General features: G+C 51.8%; 4 protein-coding genes across 4 annotated transcripts; 3 read left to right on the forward strand and 1 right to left on the reverse strand.

The window, feature by feature from the left end:
* Positions 1 to 2,272: 2,272 nt before the first annotated feature.
* BO72DRAFT_386662 (histone H4) lies at positions 2,273 to 2,606 on the reverse strand (the record flags this gene model as incomplete). Its single annotated transcript, XM_040941643.1, has 2 exons — positions 2,273 to 2,298; positions 2,363 to 2,606. Coding segments are annotated over 2 exons (270 nt in total), but the record flags the coding sequence as incomplete, so codon positions are not given.
* A 686-nt stretch (positions 2,607 to 3,292) lies between these two features.
* Positions 3,293 to 4,646, forward strand: hhtA (histone H3). The gene is made up of 3 exons (XM_040939842.1): positions 3,293 to 3,637; positions 3,778 to 3,885; positions 3,948 to 4,646. The coding sequence occupies exons 1-3, from the start codon at positions 3,613 to 3,615 to the stop codon at positions 4,223 to 4,225; spliced, it is 411 nt and encodes a 136-aa protein (XP_040797655.1). The 5' UTR covers positions 3,293 to 3,612; the 3' UTR covers positions 4,226 to 4,646.
* Positions 4,647 to 8,623: 3,977 nt separating this feature from the next.
* Positions 8,624 to 11,015, forward strand: BO72DRAFT_229447 (MFS transporter). Its single transcript, XM_040939841.1, has 3 exons — positions 8,624 to 9,374; positions 9,445 to 9,699; positions 9,765 to 11,015. Exons 1-3 carry the CDS (start codon positions 9,005 to 9,007, stop codon positions 10,967 to 10,969), a joined length of 1,830 nt encoding a protein of 609 aa, XP_040797656.1. The 5' UTR covers positions 8,624 to 9,004; the 3' UTR covers positions 10,970 to 11,015.
* Positions 11,016 to 11,516: 501 nt separating this feature from the next.
* On the forward strand, positions 11,517 to 12,840 carry BO72DRAFT_451474 (Mpv17/PMP22 family protein). Its single transcript, XM_040945491.1, has 2 exons — positions 11,517 to 12,328; positions 12,413 to 12,840. Exons 1-2 carry the CDS (start codon positions 11,805 to 11,807, stop codon positions 12,816 to 12,818), a joined length of 930 nt encoding a protein of 309 aa, XP_040797657.1. The 5' UTR covers positions 11,517 to 11,804; the 3' UTR covers positions 12,819 to 12,840.
* Positions 12,841 to 13,125: the final 285 nt, after the last annotated feature.

Raw genomic sequence — 13,125 nt, forward strand, 5'->3', positions numbered from 1 at the left:
AACTGTCTGACCTTGGGCGCATCGGTGTCGGATCTAGGGCGAGCCGGTGGGTTAACCTGTGGCAGAGCAGGGTGTTGCGATCCTTGTTAGCAGTAATTGAAGTTGACTTTCCACAGCGATCGTATATTGCTTGAGTTGATTGCTCTAGTCTTCTGCTGTGCTTGCCATCGCCCTGGTCGGACTGGGTTGATTGATATTGATCCAGCTCCGTGGAGTGCCATGTTGAAGCTTAACCGTCTCTGGTCATCTCAGTCTTCTGCTCGTCCTCCCTTTTGTCCTGGCTCCCGGCTCTCGTTCGGTGGTGTAGAACGCGTCATCTTTCGGATCTGCCGTGTGGTTGCTGTCCGTCTGATCTCGGGTTCAACCTGAGCGGTTGGAATGGGTTGAACCCGGGTTGAACCTGTTGGCGATGCGGTCGCTCTTTTCGTTGGGGTCGGGAAGTTTTGTCCGCGTGCCTTTCTGTGGGGTTGTTTGTCGGTCATTGCGATCGTAGCTGTGAATGCATCTGATCTCTTGATGCAATCCGATCATATTGGCGCGTCGTGTTTCTTCGCCGCGTCATGGACAAGACTTGATATGTGTAACTTCCGCGTGTGTTGTGAATAGTGTCTGTGACGCGTAGTATTTATGCTCAGGCCTACTCCGTCTTAGTTCAGAGTTGCCAGAATGTGTGTTCACGATGGATTCCTCTGCGACAATATGGTGAATCCTTGTTGTACCGAACCTCGCCATACCGGATTCCTCGATATAACGACCTTTTTTCGCGTTTTTCGGCCAGTTTCACGTGAATCGATCTCAGTGTGGAGAGTTCCTTGGTACGATGGACCAAGTTGGCTTTCCATATCGTTCGTCATAGCGAGTGTCTACTGTACGTATCACGCGTTTCATGCTGGAGCCGGGGCCGCGGCGTGGTACGGGGAAGCATATACTGTACGTTATGAGCTCCGTGTGGTTGCGATGGTGCTCTGTTTTGCATCCGAGTATGTATTGGCCTCGCGCCAGAAGTTTTCTGGTGAGTATTCTAGTCATCGCTGGCTTTTTGCTTTCGAGCGTTTTTTTTTCGTGGTTGTGAAGAGCATGGTTTGGCGACGCCTCGGGCGGATTAACCTCCACTGTATGTATGTGGAATCGGTGCCAGGTCCCTCGAGCTTGGGTTGAACCCCGGCGGGTTTTCCGCGGGTTCGGGTCGGTGTCGAGTTGAACCCCCCAGCTATCACTATTTGATGTGCATGATTACACTCTTGATATCGGTGCTATGATGTCGAGTTTGTTTCTGATGGCTCTGTGGCCTGTATTTTTTGAGATTCTGCCTTTATTTTGGTGTGTTATTGCAGTGCTGTCCTGATTTAGTAGAGTGTAGGATGGTGTTGGGGTCTGCTCGGAAGGTGCTATGATATATATTGCAGCATTCACCACAGTCTTGGTATTAAGTCTCAGCATTATCCCTGATCTTCCACCATAACATACGATATTCACAGTGCAAGGACCACACAATCAAAAGTGACCAGTTTCATTACCGACAAAGCCCATCAAAAGTAAAATACCTGGGAAGATCGGCGTGGAAAAGGGACATTAATATTGACGTCGCGTAGAACATCCAGACTACAGACCAAGAATCGGATGAACATGACTACATCAAAACAGCGTAAAATGCACAAGAGCGATGCATTGCTCCTACATATACAACGACATACGAAGAGGCATTCGGAAGCTACGATCATACTAGAACAATCAAATCAACACAGGAGAGGGGGGATGATGCCTGAGGAGTCAAATTAACGAGTTGACGGAGGCCCGCAATCACGCCGCGAAGCGACACGCGTCGCAGCACAACCGAACAAGGCAAACGCACAATAAAGGCGAAAACTAAAGGACAGCGACCAGAAGCAAGCCACGCAAAGAGACACAGAGAAAATTGTTTTGAGTTCTTTCGACCGTTTGTATTCATATTCGACCGCGTCTTAGGTAGGTCGCGCGATCGTGTTTAGCCTATGGCACCAGCCGGAAGCATAAAGGCCGCTATGATACAGAAAATTCAAGCGCGCGCACTAGCAGACCAGTAGTGGACGCGTAAAAGTAAAATAAAGTGCGATAAAGCAAACCCAGACCCATGGATACTTGTAATAAAAAGATCAAGAACACCCCAACGTCCCAGTCATACCATGAACCAACCCGAAAAAGCAACCCGTCGCGTCACTGCTGCGGAAGGACAACTGACGCGCCGACCGCGCAGGATGGCTAAAAAGAAAAGAGCAGGAAAAGAAGAACGCGTTTAACCACCGAAACCGTAGAGGGTGCCTGAGGGAGAAAAACGAATTAGAATGCGTTGCTTGGAGTGGACGCGTTCTAGGAGCAAACTTACGGCCTTGACGCTTGAGAGCGTAGACGACATCGAGGGAGGTGACGGTCTTGCGCTTAGCGTGCTCAGTGTAGGTGACGGCGTCACGGATGACACCCTCGAGGAAGGTCTTGAGGACACCACGGGTCTCCTCGTAGATCATGGCAGAGATACGCTTGACACCACCACGACGAGCGAGACGGCGGATAGCGGGCTTGGTGATACCCTGGATGTTGTCACGCAAAATCTTGCGGTGACGCTTGGCACCACCCTTTCCGAGACCCTTTCCACCTTTGCCACCTATTGGAAACGCGTCATGTCAGTTTACATGATGCATGAGATGGGAGAGTTGATTCCGATGGAGGAATCAGGTCTAAGTGGAAGCAATAGACTTACGTCCAGTCATGTTGACGGTTTGTTGTGAAACGGAATTAGAGTTGAATTAAAGTTGGTGAGGTGATAAGAGGTGGAGATAGAATGGGCGATTAAAGCTGGTGATAGATGTTAAGGGAAGAAGGAGGAGAGGCTTCCATGGGACGGGGGATTATTTGTATAGCGAAAGGCAGAGGGCGGGGAGGGCGTTGGAATCACACGCTAAGACCCGAATCAACCAATCAGCGGACAGGATCCCGGACGGCGGGCTTGATCTGGCCGGCAACGTGACCGAGCAGTGGTGATTCCGCTGCCTCAGACTTGATCTGCCCCGGAATGTCCCCAACCACCGAGATCAACGATCAAAGAAGATCAGAGACATTCTGGCCGATGGCTGGCATTCTACCAAGCATTCTGATGGCCCTTCATCCCTTCCCTGAGGTTGAGATCAAAGAGGTGGCAGGGGGGCATTCTAGATGCGTGATCCTGTGATCCTATTGGCTGACGGGCGGGAAGAAACTCGCTTAGCGCAGGACCGCCTTTTCCCTTCCCGCCCGAAACTGCCTGCTGGCCCTTTGATTTTGCCCGCCAAAAGTGAGACCCGAAATCAGAGCTTATGGTGTACTGCTTTCCGATCGATTTTTGGATCAAAGGAAACGGGCGCTAAGGCCACCCTCCATTACTGCCAATTCACTCACCCACCCGCCCCCCTCACACTTCACCACCCAGATCACTACCCACCCCTCTCGCTTACTACAAATACTGCCCCCCACCCACCTCCTCCATCCTTCTTACATCTCCCCAATCCCGTCGACACCTTACTACTTCTATCATCGACAACCATCCACAACTTTATCTTTCCATCTCAAGTCGACTTAATTCATCAAACCTAAACATCTAAAATGGCTAGAACCAAGCAGACTGCCCGTAAGTTCCACTTCACCTCACTGTCCCTGTCGTTCCTCTTCAAGGGGGTTCTTCATCTCGCGTCATGGTCGCGACACGTCTCACTCCTTGAACGCGCCTCACCTCACCCGAACCATCATGCTAACCACTTTGCTTTACAGGTAAGTCCACTGGTGGCAAGGCTCCCCGTAAGCAGCTCGCTTCCAAGGCTGCCCGCAAGGCCGCTCCCTCCACCGGCGGTGTCAAGAAGCCTCACCGTTACAAGCCCGGTATGTTCCTTCCCTATCAAAGTGGTCACTGGATCATCTCTTCTAATACCTTCCCCCCACAGGTACCGTCGCTCTCCGTGAGATCCGTCGCTACCAGAAGAGCACTGAGCTCCTCATCCGCAAGCTCCCCTTCCAGCGTCTGGTCCGTGAAATCGCCCAGGACTTCAAGTCCGACCTCCGCTTCCAGTCCTCTGCCATCGGTGCTCTCCAGGAGTCCGTTGAGGCCTACCTCGTCTCCCTCTTCGAGGACACCAACTTGTGCGCCATCCACGCCAAGCGTGTCACCATCCAGTCCAAGGACATCCAGCTTGCCCGCCGTCTCCGCGGTGAGCGCTCCTAGATTCATTTAATCTTCGGATGAGTCTATCTCTGCAACTGGTTGGCTCTTTTATGGGATGGCGATAACGGGGTTTCTTTCTTTGCTTATTTCATGACTACTGGCGATACATGATGGGTTTCTTCTTTTGCGAATTTCACAACGGGTCTCTCGGCAAATGGGTTTTGTGATTTCTCTTGCTACGCAATAAATAGTAGGCTGCCGAGTTTGTTTCTCTCGAGCGGCTCTGGGGTGGATTGATGATCGTGGCGATGCATCCGTCCGAATATGTACATTACAGATGATTTGATTCGAGAAGCGACTTCCATCGGAAGCGCCATCGGATGGCATAGACGCGAAATGCAGGATCTATGACGATGCAATCCAATCCAGCTTTGTGATTCGCCTAGTGATGATGTTCTATCTCTTTAGTGGTGGACTAAATCCTGGTCTGATGACATATGCTTTGTAGTCTGATTCCTTGTGTAGGTTCTGTTCCTTGCCCCATGGTCGGGAGGAAAGAGTCTGGCGAGCCGCGACGCGCCGCGATACCGAGAATGTAAACGTATTAGAAAATCCTTATGACGTGTCTTTCAGTATCGTCTGCCCTCTCCTGCAGCATCCCGATTCTACTTTTACTCGTTTGTAGAGAATCTACGCTGGCATGAAGGGACCCAGCCCCCCTTTCCTGACTCATAGGGGCTCATCCTTCGCTCACCTGGCGAGGTGGCGAAATGGGCCAAAAATACCCTGGCAAATTAGACGAACAGTGGGCGACCGACCCCTGGGGAGCCGGCCAGCCAGCCAGCCGTTTGAGTCTTTCCGTCATTTCTCGAAGATTATCGAACCAGGAACAACTTCGCCATTCTAGGTTTGGTTTTCCTTCTATCAATGTATGCCTGCGGCTTTCGACTTTTATGTTCTAGGAAGAAAAGTCGAATTGTTTTACAGGGTATTTGGACGGTGCTTTGTAGGTAGATCGGTCACGGTCTCTGTCGCTGCAATGGCGATGGCGATGGCAAAGGCCGGTTCGGGCGGAAGCGGACGGACGGGTTCAAATTCTTTTGGACAAGACGAGTCTGGAAATGACGAATGGCGGAGGGAAAGGGGGGGGTCATGATGGGATTAAGACAAGACGGCGTTGGTGTGAGAGGGAGCCTGTATATAGGACTGTGAAAGAAGTTAGTGTTGTCAAGGAGTACTGCGACCGCGACAAGGGTTCACCTGAAGGAGTATCGCCTCGAGAAACGATAGTAGGTCGTCGTGGCTGTTAGTAGTACTGTACAGGGAGGCCACCGGTCGGGAGAATTCTGCGGGTTTGGGAACTGCGACCGTCTGGTCTGGGTGTACGTCCATAATGTCGATGATCTCCAGCGTTGATGGATCAAGAATATACGCGTTCTTATTGTGTCAAGGTGAGAACCCAGAGACCTTACTTTATCATGCGAAGAGAGTGTAAGTTAAGAAGATTGCTGTATCTATAGGCCCTTGGTCCAAGCGTCGGCTGAGCTGCCCTGGGCAAGTTAGGCTTACTGCATAAGTATGGACTACAGAGTGACTAGAGCCTGCGGGCGCATTCTCCCCACTCACTCCCGCCAGCGCCTCTTATCGATAGTCGATCCTGAATCGTCTCAGCCTCAGAAGACTTCTTCATCATACAGAGGGGACTGTCTCATTCTGGGGTCTTTGCAGCAAATGAGCAATTCTAATATCTGAGTCACAGTAGCACTTGGGTCAGATTCATACCGTCTTGATGGAGGAAGATATGAGGCGTACCCGGTTTGTTCTCGACGCCCTAGCCACTCAAAGCACTCAGCCACAGAATGAATCTCTATGACGATGTTGCAATCGACGGCCTAGCCTCGTCATAGTCTCAACTCTGGAAATGCAGGGCGATCGGAACCAGGTTTCCGATCTTGGCTTGCAGTTGAGACAAAAGAGAACGAAAGAACCGGTGAGGGAAGGCAGTCTTCCTAAGTATGAGTGTGTCAACATTTGAGGACTTGCACGGAATCAGTCGACCAAAGAGGTGGCCGCCGTTCGGACCAGATGACTCGAGGCGAAGTCTTCCGACTGCAATCTGCCAAGGGGATCAATTGTCATCCTGCACTCTCCATGCTTGTGGAGGTATGGAAACGTTACATTGTGCATAAAGCATAAAACCTTGCGCTATACAATGGCTGCCTCAAGTCGGAAAAGCTTACGTGCACTTGCCACGTCGTTATGTCGCGTGTTGTGTCTGAATAGCCCAAAAGTCACAAGACCTTTGGCGCGATCTGCTCGGAAAATTTTGTTTCTTTTGTTTGTGGATGTTGCTCCATGATGGAGCTTCAGCTAACGATGGCAGCGAGGAGCCAGATGATTTTCGTAAGCCCGACTAGGCCCGGGCAAAGAGTCATGGTGATACGACCCGGCAGCGCAGCATGCACCGGCTAAGTAAGTCATCCCCGATTGGTAAAGGATTTGGCCCGAGAGAAAAGAGCACGGACGCGAGGCTTGAGGCTCGGCTCAGATATCATAAGGACGAAATCGAGACAGTCACCTGTAGCCCACCTACTCGTAGGTACCAGGTGTCACTTCCCTGATCTGGATTGCGATCAGTCCATCCCCATCCGCATGCCCCCTCCCCCCTCTCTCCGGATCGACGGGGCCCGGGACAAAGGGAACAGGTCGAATGCGAGTCAGACCGCCGGGTGCGCGTTCTGCTCTTCAATTCGTATTTCTCCAGTGTTAGTTGGTAGCACGGTCGGGGGATGCGGTGTGACCTCCCTTCGCTTACACTCCTCAATGAACCACTGAGTAAGAGGGCAGGGGGGCAATCAAGCCACTGGCGCCTGCGGAAGATTCCTCGAGAGAAGGACAAGACCGCCAACTCACAGCTTGCTTCTCCGGAACAGACTTTGCATTATGGACTTTTTTTGATGCCAATGTTGATTGAATGCCGATCACAAAGCTTTTATGAACCTTTATAAAATCCAAGCGTCTGATATAACGTTTAGATCATGAGTACGGAGTAGAAATGATTAAGATGAAGTAGTCCAACAGGCAGTCGACTAGCCGGTCAGCGATGTGCGAGGGGTGGGGCGGCGGCGTAATCCGACAATCATCTATTTATATTGGGGTTGATTTGTTCCTGCAAAAGTGCTGAGGCGTGAGTATCATCCCCCTCTCAACCCCTGCAAAATGGCCAGTAGCTGCATGTTGATACTGACGGGCCTGTGACATAGTTGACTCGTCTTTACCCCGTACACTCAGGCTACTTAACCGAGCCATTATCTCTGGGCTGCGTTATAGTTGCTGATATGACCGCACGAGATCGTGACTGCAGTGTTGTTGACTATGCTGTGAAAGGCCACGCAAGGCCTGTTATGCAAGAAACGATCTTTAGTCAATAGTCGGATATTGCGCTTGATTCGGCCCACTTTGAGCAGGAAGATGATTGTTAATCATGTTGTTTATGAAGTGGGATTATCGTCGGGATCCCGTAGCCCGCTTGGCGTGTCTGAATCATTTCTTCCGTACCGTAGGAAGGAGAGGTCCTCGCGCTGATGTTCTAGTTCGACTCATCATATCCATCCATGGAACTGCCCGTTCTAGAAAACGCTAAGCCTGTCTCGGGACTTCTATGCGACTCGATGCAGCATAAGGTTCTGAACAGGCTGCATGTCACAATGATGATATCTCTTTCTCTCACCCCCCCGATCAGCCATCATCGTCGAGCAGGGTTTTTGGCATTGTTCTCATGATCAGTCCAGTCCCATCATCCAATATCCCGCTCAGATCCTTCGACGGTGGGCTGTCCATAATTTTCTGCTAAGCAATCTGAAACGGCCATATCTGGGCTAGGACCGTGGGTTATGTAAGGCAGCTGTCTGCCTGATCTCCTGGACCTCGGTAAGTTCCCCTGTCGAAAGATAAAATTTCCACCACACAGGATCCCCCCACATCAGCACTTTTCTCTTCATCACCGACTAATCATATCGAGCCCTCGCAGACGCCATCGGGATTGCCGTCCACGAGGTGTGCGGATTTGCCCATGGAACCAGAATTTCGAGCCTCCTGGGTGGGTTCGTCGGCCCACATTGGCTGAGGCCATGCAGTCTCGCCCGCCCCAGTGATGAATTTGTGCCCTGCATAAGCCGGCCTCTGTGCACGAATGTCGGCAGAAAGCCCCCGTTTTGGGAATCGCTGGACTGGTGTGTCCCTGGGTTCCTCGCTTTGGTCTCAGACCGGCGAAGATCCGAGGCTAAAGTCCCCAAAAGTCCCTACAACGATTAGTCGTTCCCGTCTGTAGCGCCAGGGCAAGATGACGCCGTGGTGGCCGTGGTGGGACAATGCCAGGTGGTGCAGACATTAGCAGAAATTTCTAGCCCCTCTCCTTAGTCGCTAGGCCGCTGTATATATCCGATGCCATGTCCCTCGATCGTACGTAGGTTGTTTCGGTTTCAAGCTGAAGATTATCCATTGATAGATCATACCTACGTGATTTGATCGTCTTTTTAAGACGTCGGCTAGAGTGATTTACCAAGCAGCTGGTTACACTGACTACATTTTAGTCTCCTAGCCTGCTACTATACATCTCGGGTTGACTCGGTCACTACTAACGACGGTTGTTTGTTTGGACCCTTGGTGGTTACCTTAACCGGTATCTTATCGGTCGAGCAAGGCTTGAACCTCACACTCAACCTACCTAATCTGTACTTCAACCAACAACTTACATTCCACGATCATCCAACTCTGTCAGCTACCTGATCGACTGTCGACTACCAGTCCTCACCAACAACTCGCCCTTCTCCCTCCGCGATGGCCAACGACAAGGGGGACAGTGGGCCTTCGGCCATCGCTATTGCCAGCAACAAGATCCCATTCTGGCGTCTGTTGACCGACCAAGGCGTGTTAACTCAGGAAATTATCGATCATCACTATCCTGGATCCGGTACCGATGAGGATCCGTATGCAGTCACCTGGCTCCCCCAGGATCCCCGCAACCCCATGCAGTTCAGCGAGACGAAGAAGTGGACTTTCACCATGATGATGGCGCTCGCGACCTTGGCCGTCGCCCTTGTGTCATCAGCCTACACTGGTGGTATTGTCGAAATTGAAGAAGACTTTGGAATCGGTACCGAGGTTGCGACCCTCGGTGTCTCTCTTTTCGTTCTTGGTTTCGCTATTGGTACGCTCCGCAATCCGTCTCCTTGTTTTCGCACGTGTGTTTTCACCAGTTCATCCTAACAAAGATGCAGGTCCGCTCCTGTGGGCACCGCTGTCGGAAATGTTTGGCCGTCAAATTGTGTATTGTGTCACTTACATGGCGCTCACGGCGTTCACTGCCGGCGCTGCTGGTTCCAAGAACGCCTGGACCCTCATCATCCTTCGTTTCTTCGCAGGTTCTTTCGGATCGTCGCCCATGACCAACGCTGGTGGTGTCATCGCCGATATGTTCCCTGCCAGTCAAAGAGGTGTTGCGACAAGTTTGTTCGCCGCTGCTCCTTTCCTGGGTATGTTACATTCTCTCTACGTCTTGCCATCTCGACCTGCTGCTAACCACCATTCTGTGATACAGGTCCCGTGCTCGGCCCTATTATTGGCGGTTTCCTGGGTATGAATGCCGGATGGAAATGGGTGATGGGTTTCCTGGGTGCCTTCACGGGCGTTGTCTGGATTCTTGGATCGTTGACTGTCCCGGAAACCTACGCACCAGTCCTGCTTCGTCGCCGTGCAGAGAAACTGACCAAGCTTACCGGAAAGATCTATCGCAGCAAGACCGACATCGATCAGGGCAAGACCACCCTTGGACAGGCCTTCAAGACTGCGCTGTCCCGCCCCTGGATCCTGCTCTTCAAGGAGCCGATCGTGTTCCTGCTTTCTCTCTACATCGCCATCGTTTACGGAACCCTCTACATGCTGTTCGCTGCCTATCCTATTGTCTACGAGCTGCACCGTGGCTGGAACCAGGGAGTTGGCAGTCTTCCATTCTTAGGCATCATGGTGGGTATGATCGGGGCTGTGGTTTACAACATCCTCGATAACAAGCGGTACATTCGTGTTTCTCAGAAGCACGGCGGCTTCGCGCCCCCAGAGGCTCGCCTGCCCCCATGTCTGATTGCCTCTGTTGCGATTCCAGTTGGTCTCTTCTGGTTTGCCTGGACAGACTACGTGTCTATTCACTGGATGGCTAGTGTGGCCGCTGGAGTTCCCTTCGGCTTTGGCCTCGTCCTGGTATTCTTGAGCAACCTTTCTTATCTCATTGACACCTACACCATCTTCGCCGCTTCGGTCCTGGCCGCCAACTCCGTTCTGAGATCTATCTTCGGTGCCGTGTTTCCTCTTTTCACGACCTATATGTACGAGGATCTTGGTATTCACTGGGCTACCTGTATCCCGGCTTTCTTGGCACTGGCCTGTGTGCCTTTCCCCTTCATGTTCTACAAGTATGGACCCGCCATTCGCAAGCGCTGCAAGTATGCTGCCGAATCCGACGCTTTCATGCGACAGATGCTGGCGCAGCACATGAAGAAGGCCGAGGTCGCACCCGAAGAACCCCAGGAGGAAACCAAGGAGGAGCATGGATTCGACCGCACCGAAGCCCCGGCTGCCGAGACCCTTAGCGCTGATTCCGACTCGAGCCACAAGGAGAGATTGACGGACCTGCACCGCACTCGCAGCAAGGCCTCGACTCATACGGTGAACTCCGTTCGCCAGTCGCTTTACGAGGGTAACCCCTATGACATCGACCGGGTCCACACTCGCGAGTCCTTCAAAGCTTGATTCCGCATCGCACACGCAGTTTTGAAGGTCGAACTCCTACCTGCGACTTGATTTGGTTCGAGCGCCTTTCAAAACGCCCTCAAAACGCCTCTCAAAAAGCACCTACCCACTCCCCGATTACTATATAATTTTTAGTATCTATTACCTTTTTTTGAAGATGTCGATGTGAGCCGTGGATGGCTGCGTCGAGTGAAATGAAACAATCAGCCTCATTTTCTGGGCAGTGATTGTTCGATGATTTGCATGTTGATATACCCCGTGCTTCTATGTATATGCCACTTACTGTTTGTTGATAGAGGGTGGAGTTTCTGTTTGTTTCAGGCATTTCTATAGAGATTCTCCGATCTGAATAATGATATTAATTGAATGCAATCTATGAAAATACCGTAGCTAGCTAAATGCTATACATATCTTATGGGTCGTTCGGAGATAAGCGAATTCCCAGCGATCGGATCGCTTCGCCGACCCTCGGCACCGGCTGTTGCTTATGCGCTCCCGACATTTGCCTTCCGGAGTTTCTTTCCCCCCTCCCAAAATGATTCATAATCATGTTTTCTCTTTTTGTTGCTGACGGACTATAGCTCGCTGTGCCTAGTTCGCCCTCTGACAGCATTTCTCACGCCGTGAAAACGCTTGCATGCTTGACTGAACAAACCTATCGTTGTGAGACTCGTGGTCTGCGCTCATTGATGTGGCCGGTCGCCCAACCCAATACTAGGAGTCTTTCTCGCGACCTTAATTGACCTGGCCCTCGCCGACACATTCACTATTGTACGATCTATACATGCAAATAATGATATAGGAATTTCTTTCGATACGCCATATATCCTACACCATGAGCACCATCATCTTCGCCAGACCACCGATCCCCCGATCGCTGCAACTCTCCCGCCCGCTCCGACCACGGAGATATCAATCCTCCTCCCCAGCATCCAAACCAGACCCCTCCCCAAAAGTCTCCTCCTCACCACCCAATGCACAAACAGCCGCCTCAGCCTCGGGCGCCCCGGTCGTCCCGACGCCGACCGCCGCACAGACGGGCTCGCGATCACTGCTTCAAATCATCCAGGCTGGCCCTGTGGGAAGAGTGGCGCGGGCATACTCGCGGGTCCAGGAGCGCCGGCCGTATGCGACGCAGCTTTGGAGCTCGGTCATCGTCTATCTCTGCGGCGATCTGAGTGCACAACTACTGTTCCCCGCGGATCCTGCCCCGGCGACGGCGACGGCACAGTCTTCGGAGGGAGAAAAGGCGGGTAGCGAAGAAAAGAAGGAAGAAAGGGCCGGTGGAGGATACGATCCGCTGAGAACGCTGCGGCATCTGACGGTCGGGGTGGGATCGAGCATTCCGACTTTCAAATGGTATGACACATTCTGCATTCACTGAAAAAAACACACACTATAGCATGTAAGAGCTGACTTGATTATTGCGGGCGCACCAAACAGGTTCATGTTCCTCCACAACAACTTCAACTACTCGTCCAAGTTTCTCTCGATCCTGACCAAAGTCTGCGTGCAGCAGGCGGTTTTCACCCCGGTCTTCAATACCTATTTCTTCAGTCTCCAGTCGCTGTTGACGGGCAAGTCGTTGGAGGAGACCTTTGAACGGCTCAAGCTGGCTCTGCCAGTCAGTATTTCAAACAGCGTGAAGCTGTGGCCGGCCGTCACGGCCTTCAGCTTCATGTACGTGTCACCGCAGTTCCGCAGCATCTTCTCGGGTGTCATTGCGGTGGGATGGCAGACGTATCTGAGCTGGTTGAATCAGAAGGCGGCGCGAGAGGTCGAGGCAGAGATGGCCGAGGCAAGTGCGCCCGTGAGCATTGGCGCTGGTGCGGCGACGATCAAGGCATGATGGGGCCGTGATTGGCCCACTATATTTCATTTTCTTTTGTTTCTGTTATCTGGCTTTGCATCGGGATATCCTAGATTAGACGTTTTCATGGCGTGCGGCATTTTGTCTATAGATTAGCATAAAGTGAAAAAGCGATAGAATATATATAGACTTCGAACAGCAGCATTGTCTGCTCGGTATACTCGATGCGAACGGAGTGAGATTTAATAGTGACTCGGTCAAATTAACCCATTTGATGGAGGAATGGAGGGTACAGTAGCATTGGGGTTGGTAAAAGTGGAAGGATGACGTGAGGGATGCTTCACAA

Source organism: Aspergillus fijiensis (assembly GCF_003184825.1).
Source record: "Aspergillus fijiensis CBS 313.89 unplaced genomic scaffold BO72scaffold_57, whole genome shotgun sequence".
NCBI lineage: Eukaryota > Fungi > Ascomycota > Eurotiomycetes > Eurotiales > Aspergillaceae > Aspergillus > Aspergillus fijiensis.

Excerpts from the sequence above, each read along its gene's own strand:
- hhtA (XM_040939842.1), top strand. The coding sequence starts at position 3,613 with ATGGCTAGAACCAAGCAGACTGCCC. Across the intron at positions 3,638-3,777 it reads TAGAACCAAGCAGACTGCCC|GTAAGTCCACTGGTGGCAAG; the intron begins GTAAGTTCCACT and ends TTTGCTTTACAG. Across the intron at positions 3,886-3,947 it reads GCCTCACCGTTACAAGCCCG|GTACCGTCGCTCTCCGTGAG; the intron begins GTATGTTCCTTC and ends TTCCCCCCACAG.
- BO72DRAFT_229447 (XM_040939841.1), top strand. The coding sequence starts at position 9,005 with ATGGCCAACGACAAGGGGGACAGTGGGCCTTCGGCCATCGCTATTGCC. Across the intron at positions 9,375-9,444 it reads CGTTCTTGGTTTCGCTATTG|GTCCGCTCCTGTGGGCACCG; the intron begins GTACGCTCCGCA and ends ACAAAGATGCAG. Across the intron at positions 9,700-9,764 it reads CGCCGCTGCTCCTTTCCTGG|GTCCCGTGCTCGGCCCTATT; the intron begins GTATGTTACATT and ends TCTGTGATACAG.
- BO72DRAFT_451474 (XM_040945491.1), top strand. The coding sequence starts at position 11,805 with ATGAGCACCATCATCTTCGCCAGACCACCGATCCCCCGATCGCTGCAA. Across the intron at positions 12,329-12,412 it reads AGCATTCCGACTTTCAAATG|GTTCATGTTCCTCCACAACA; the intron begins GTATGACACATT and ends CGCACCAAACAG.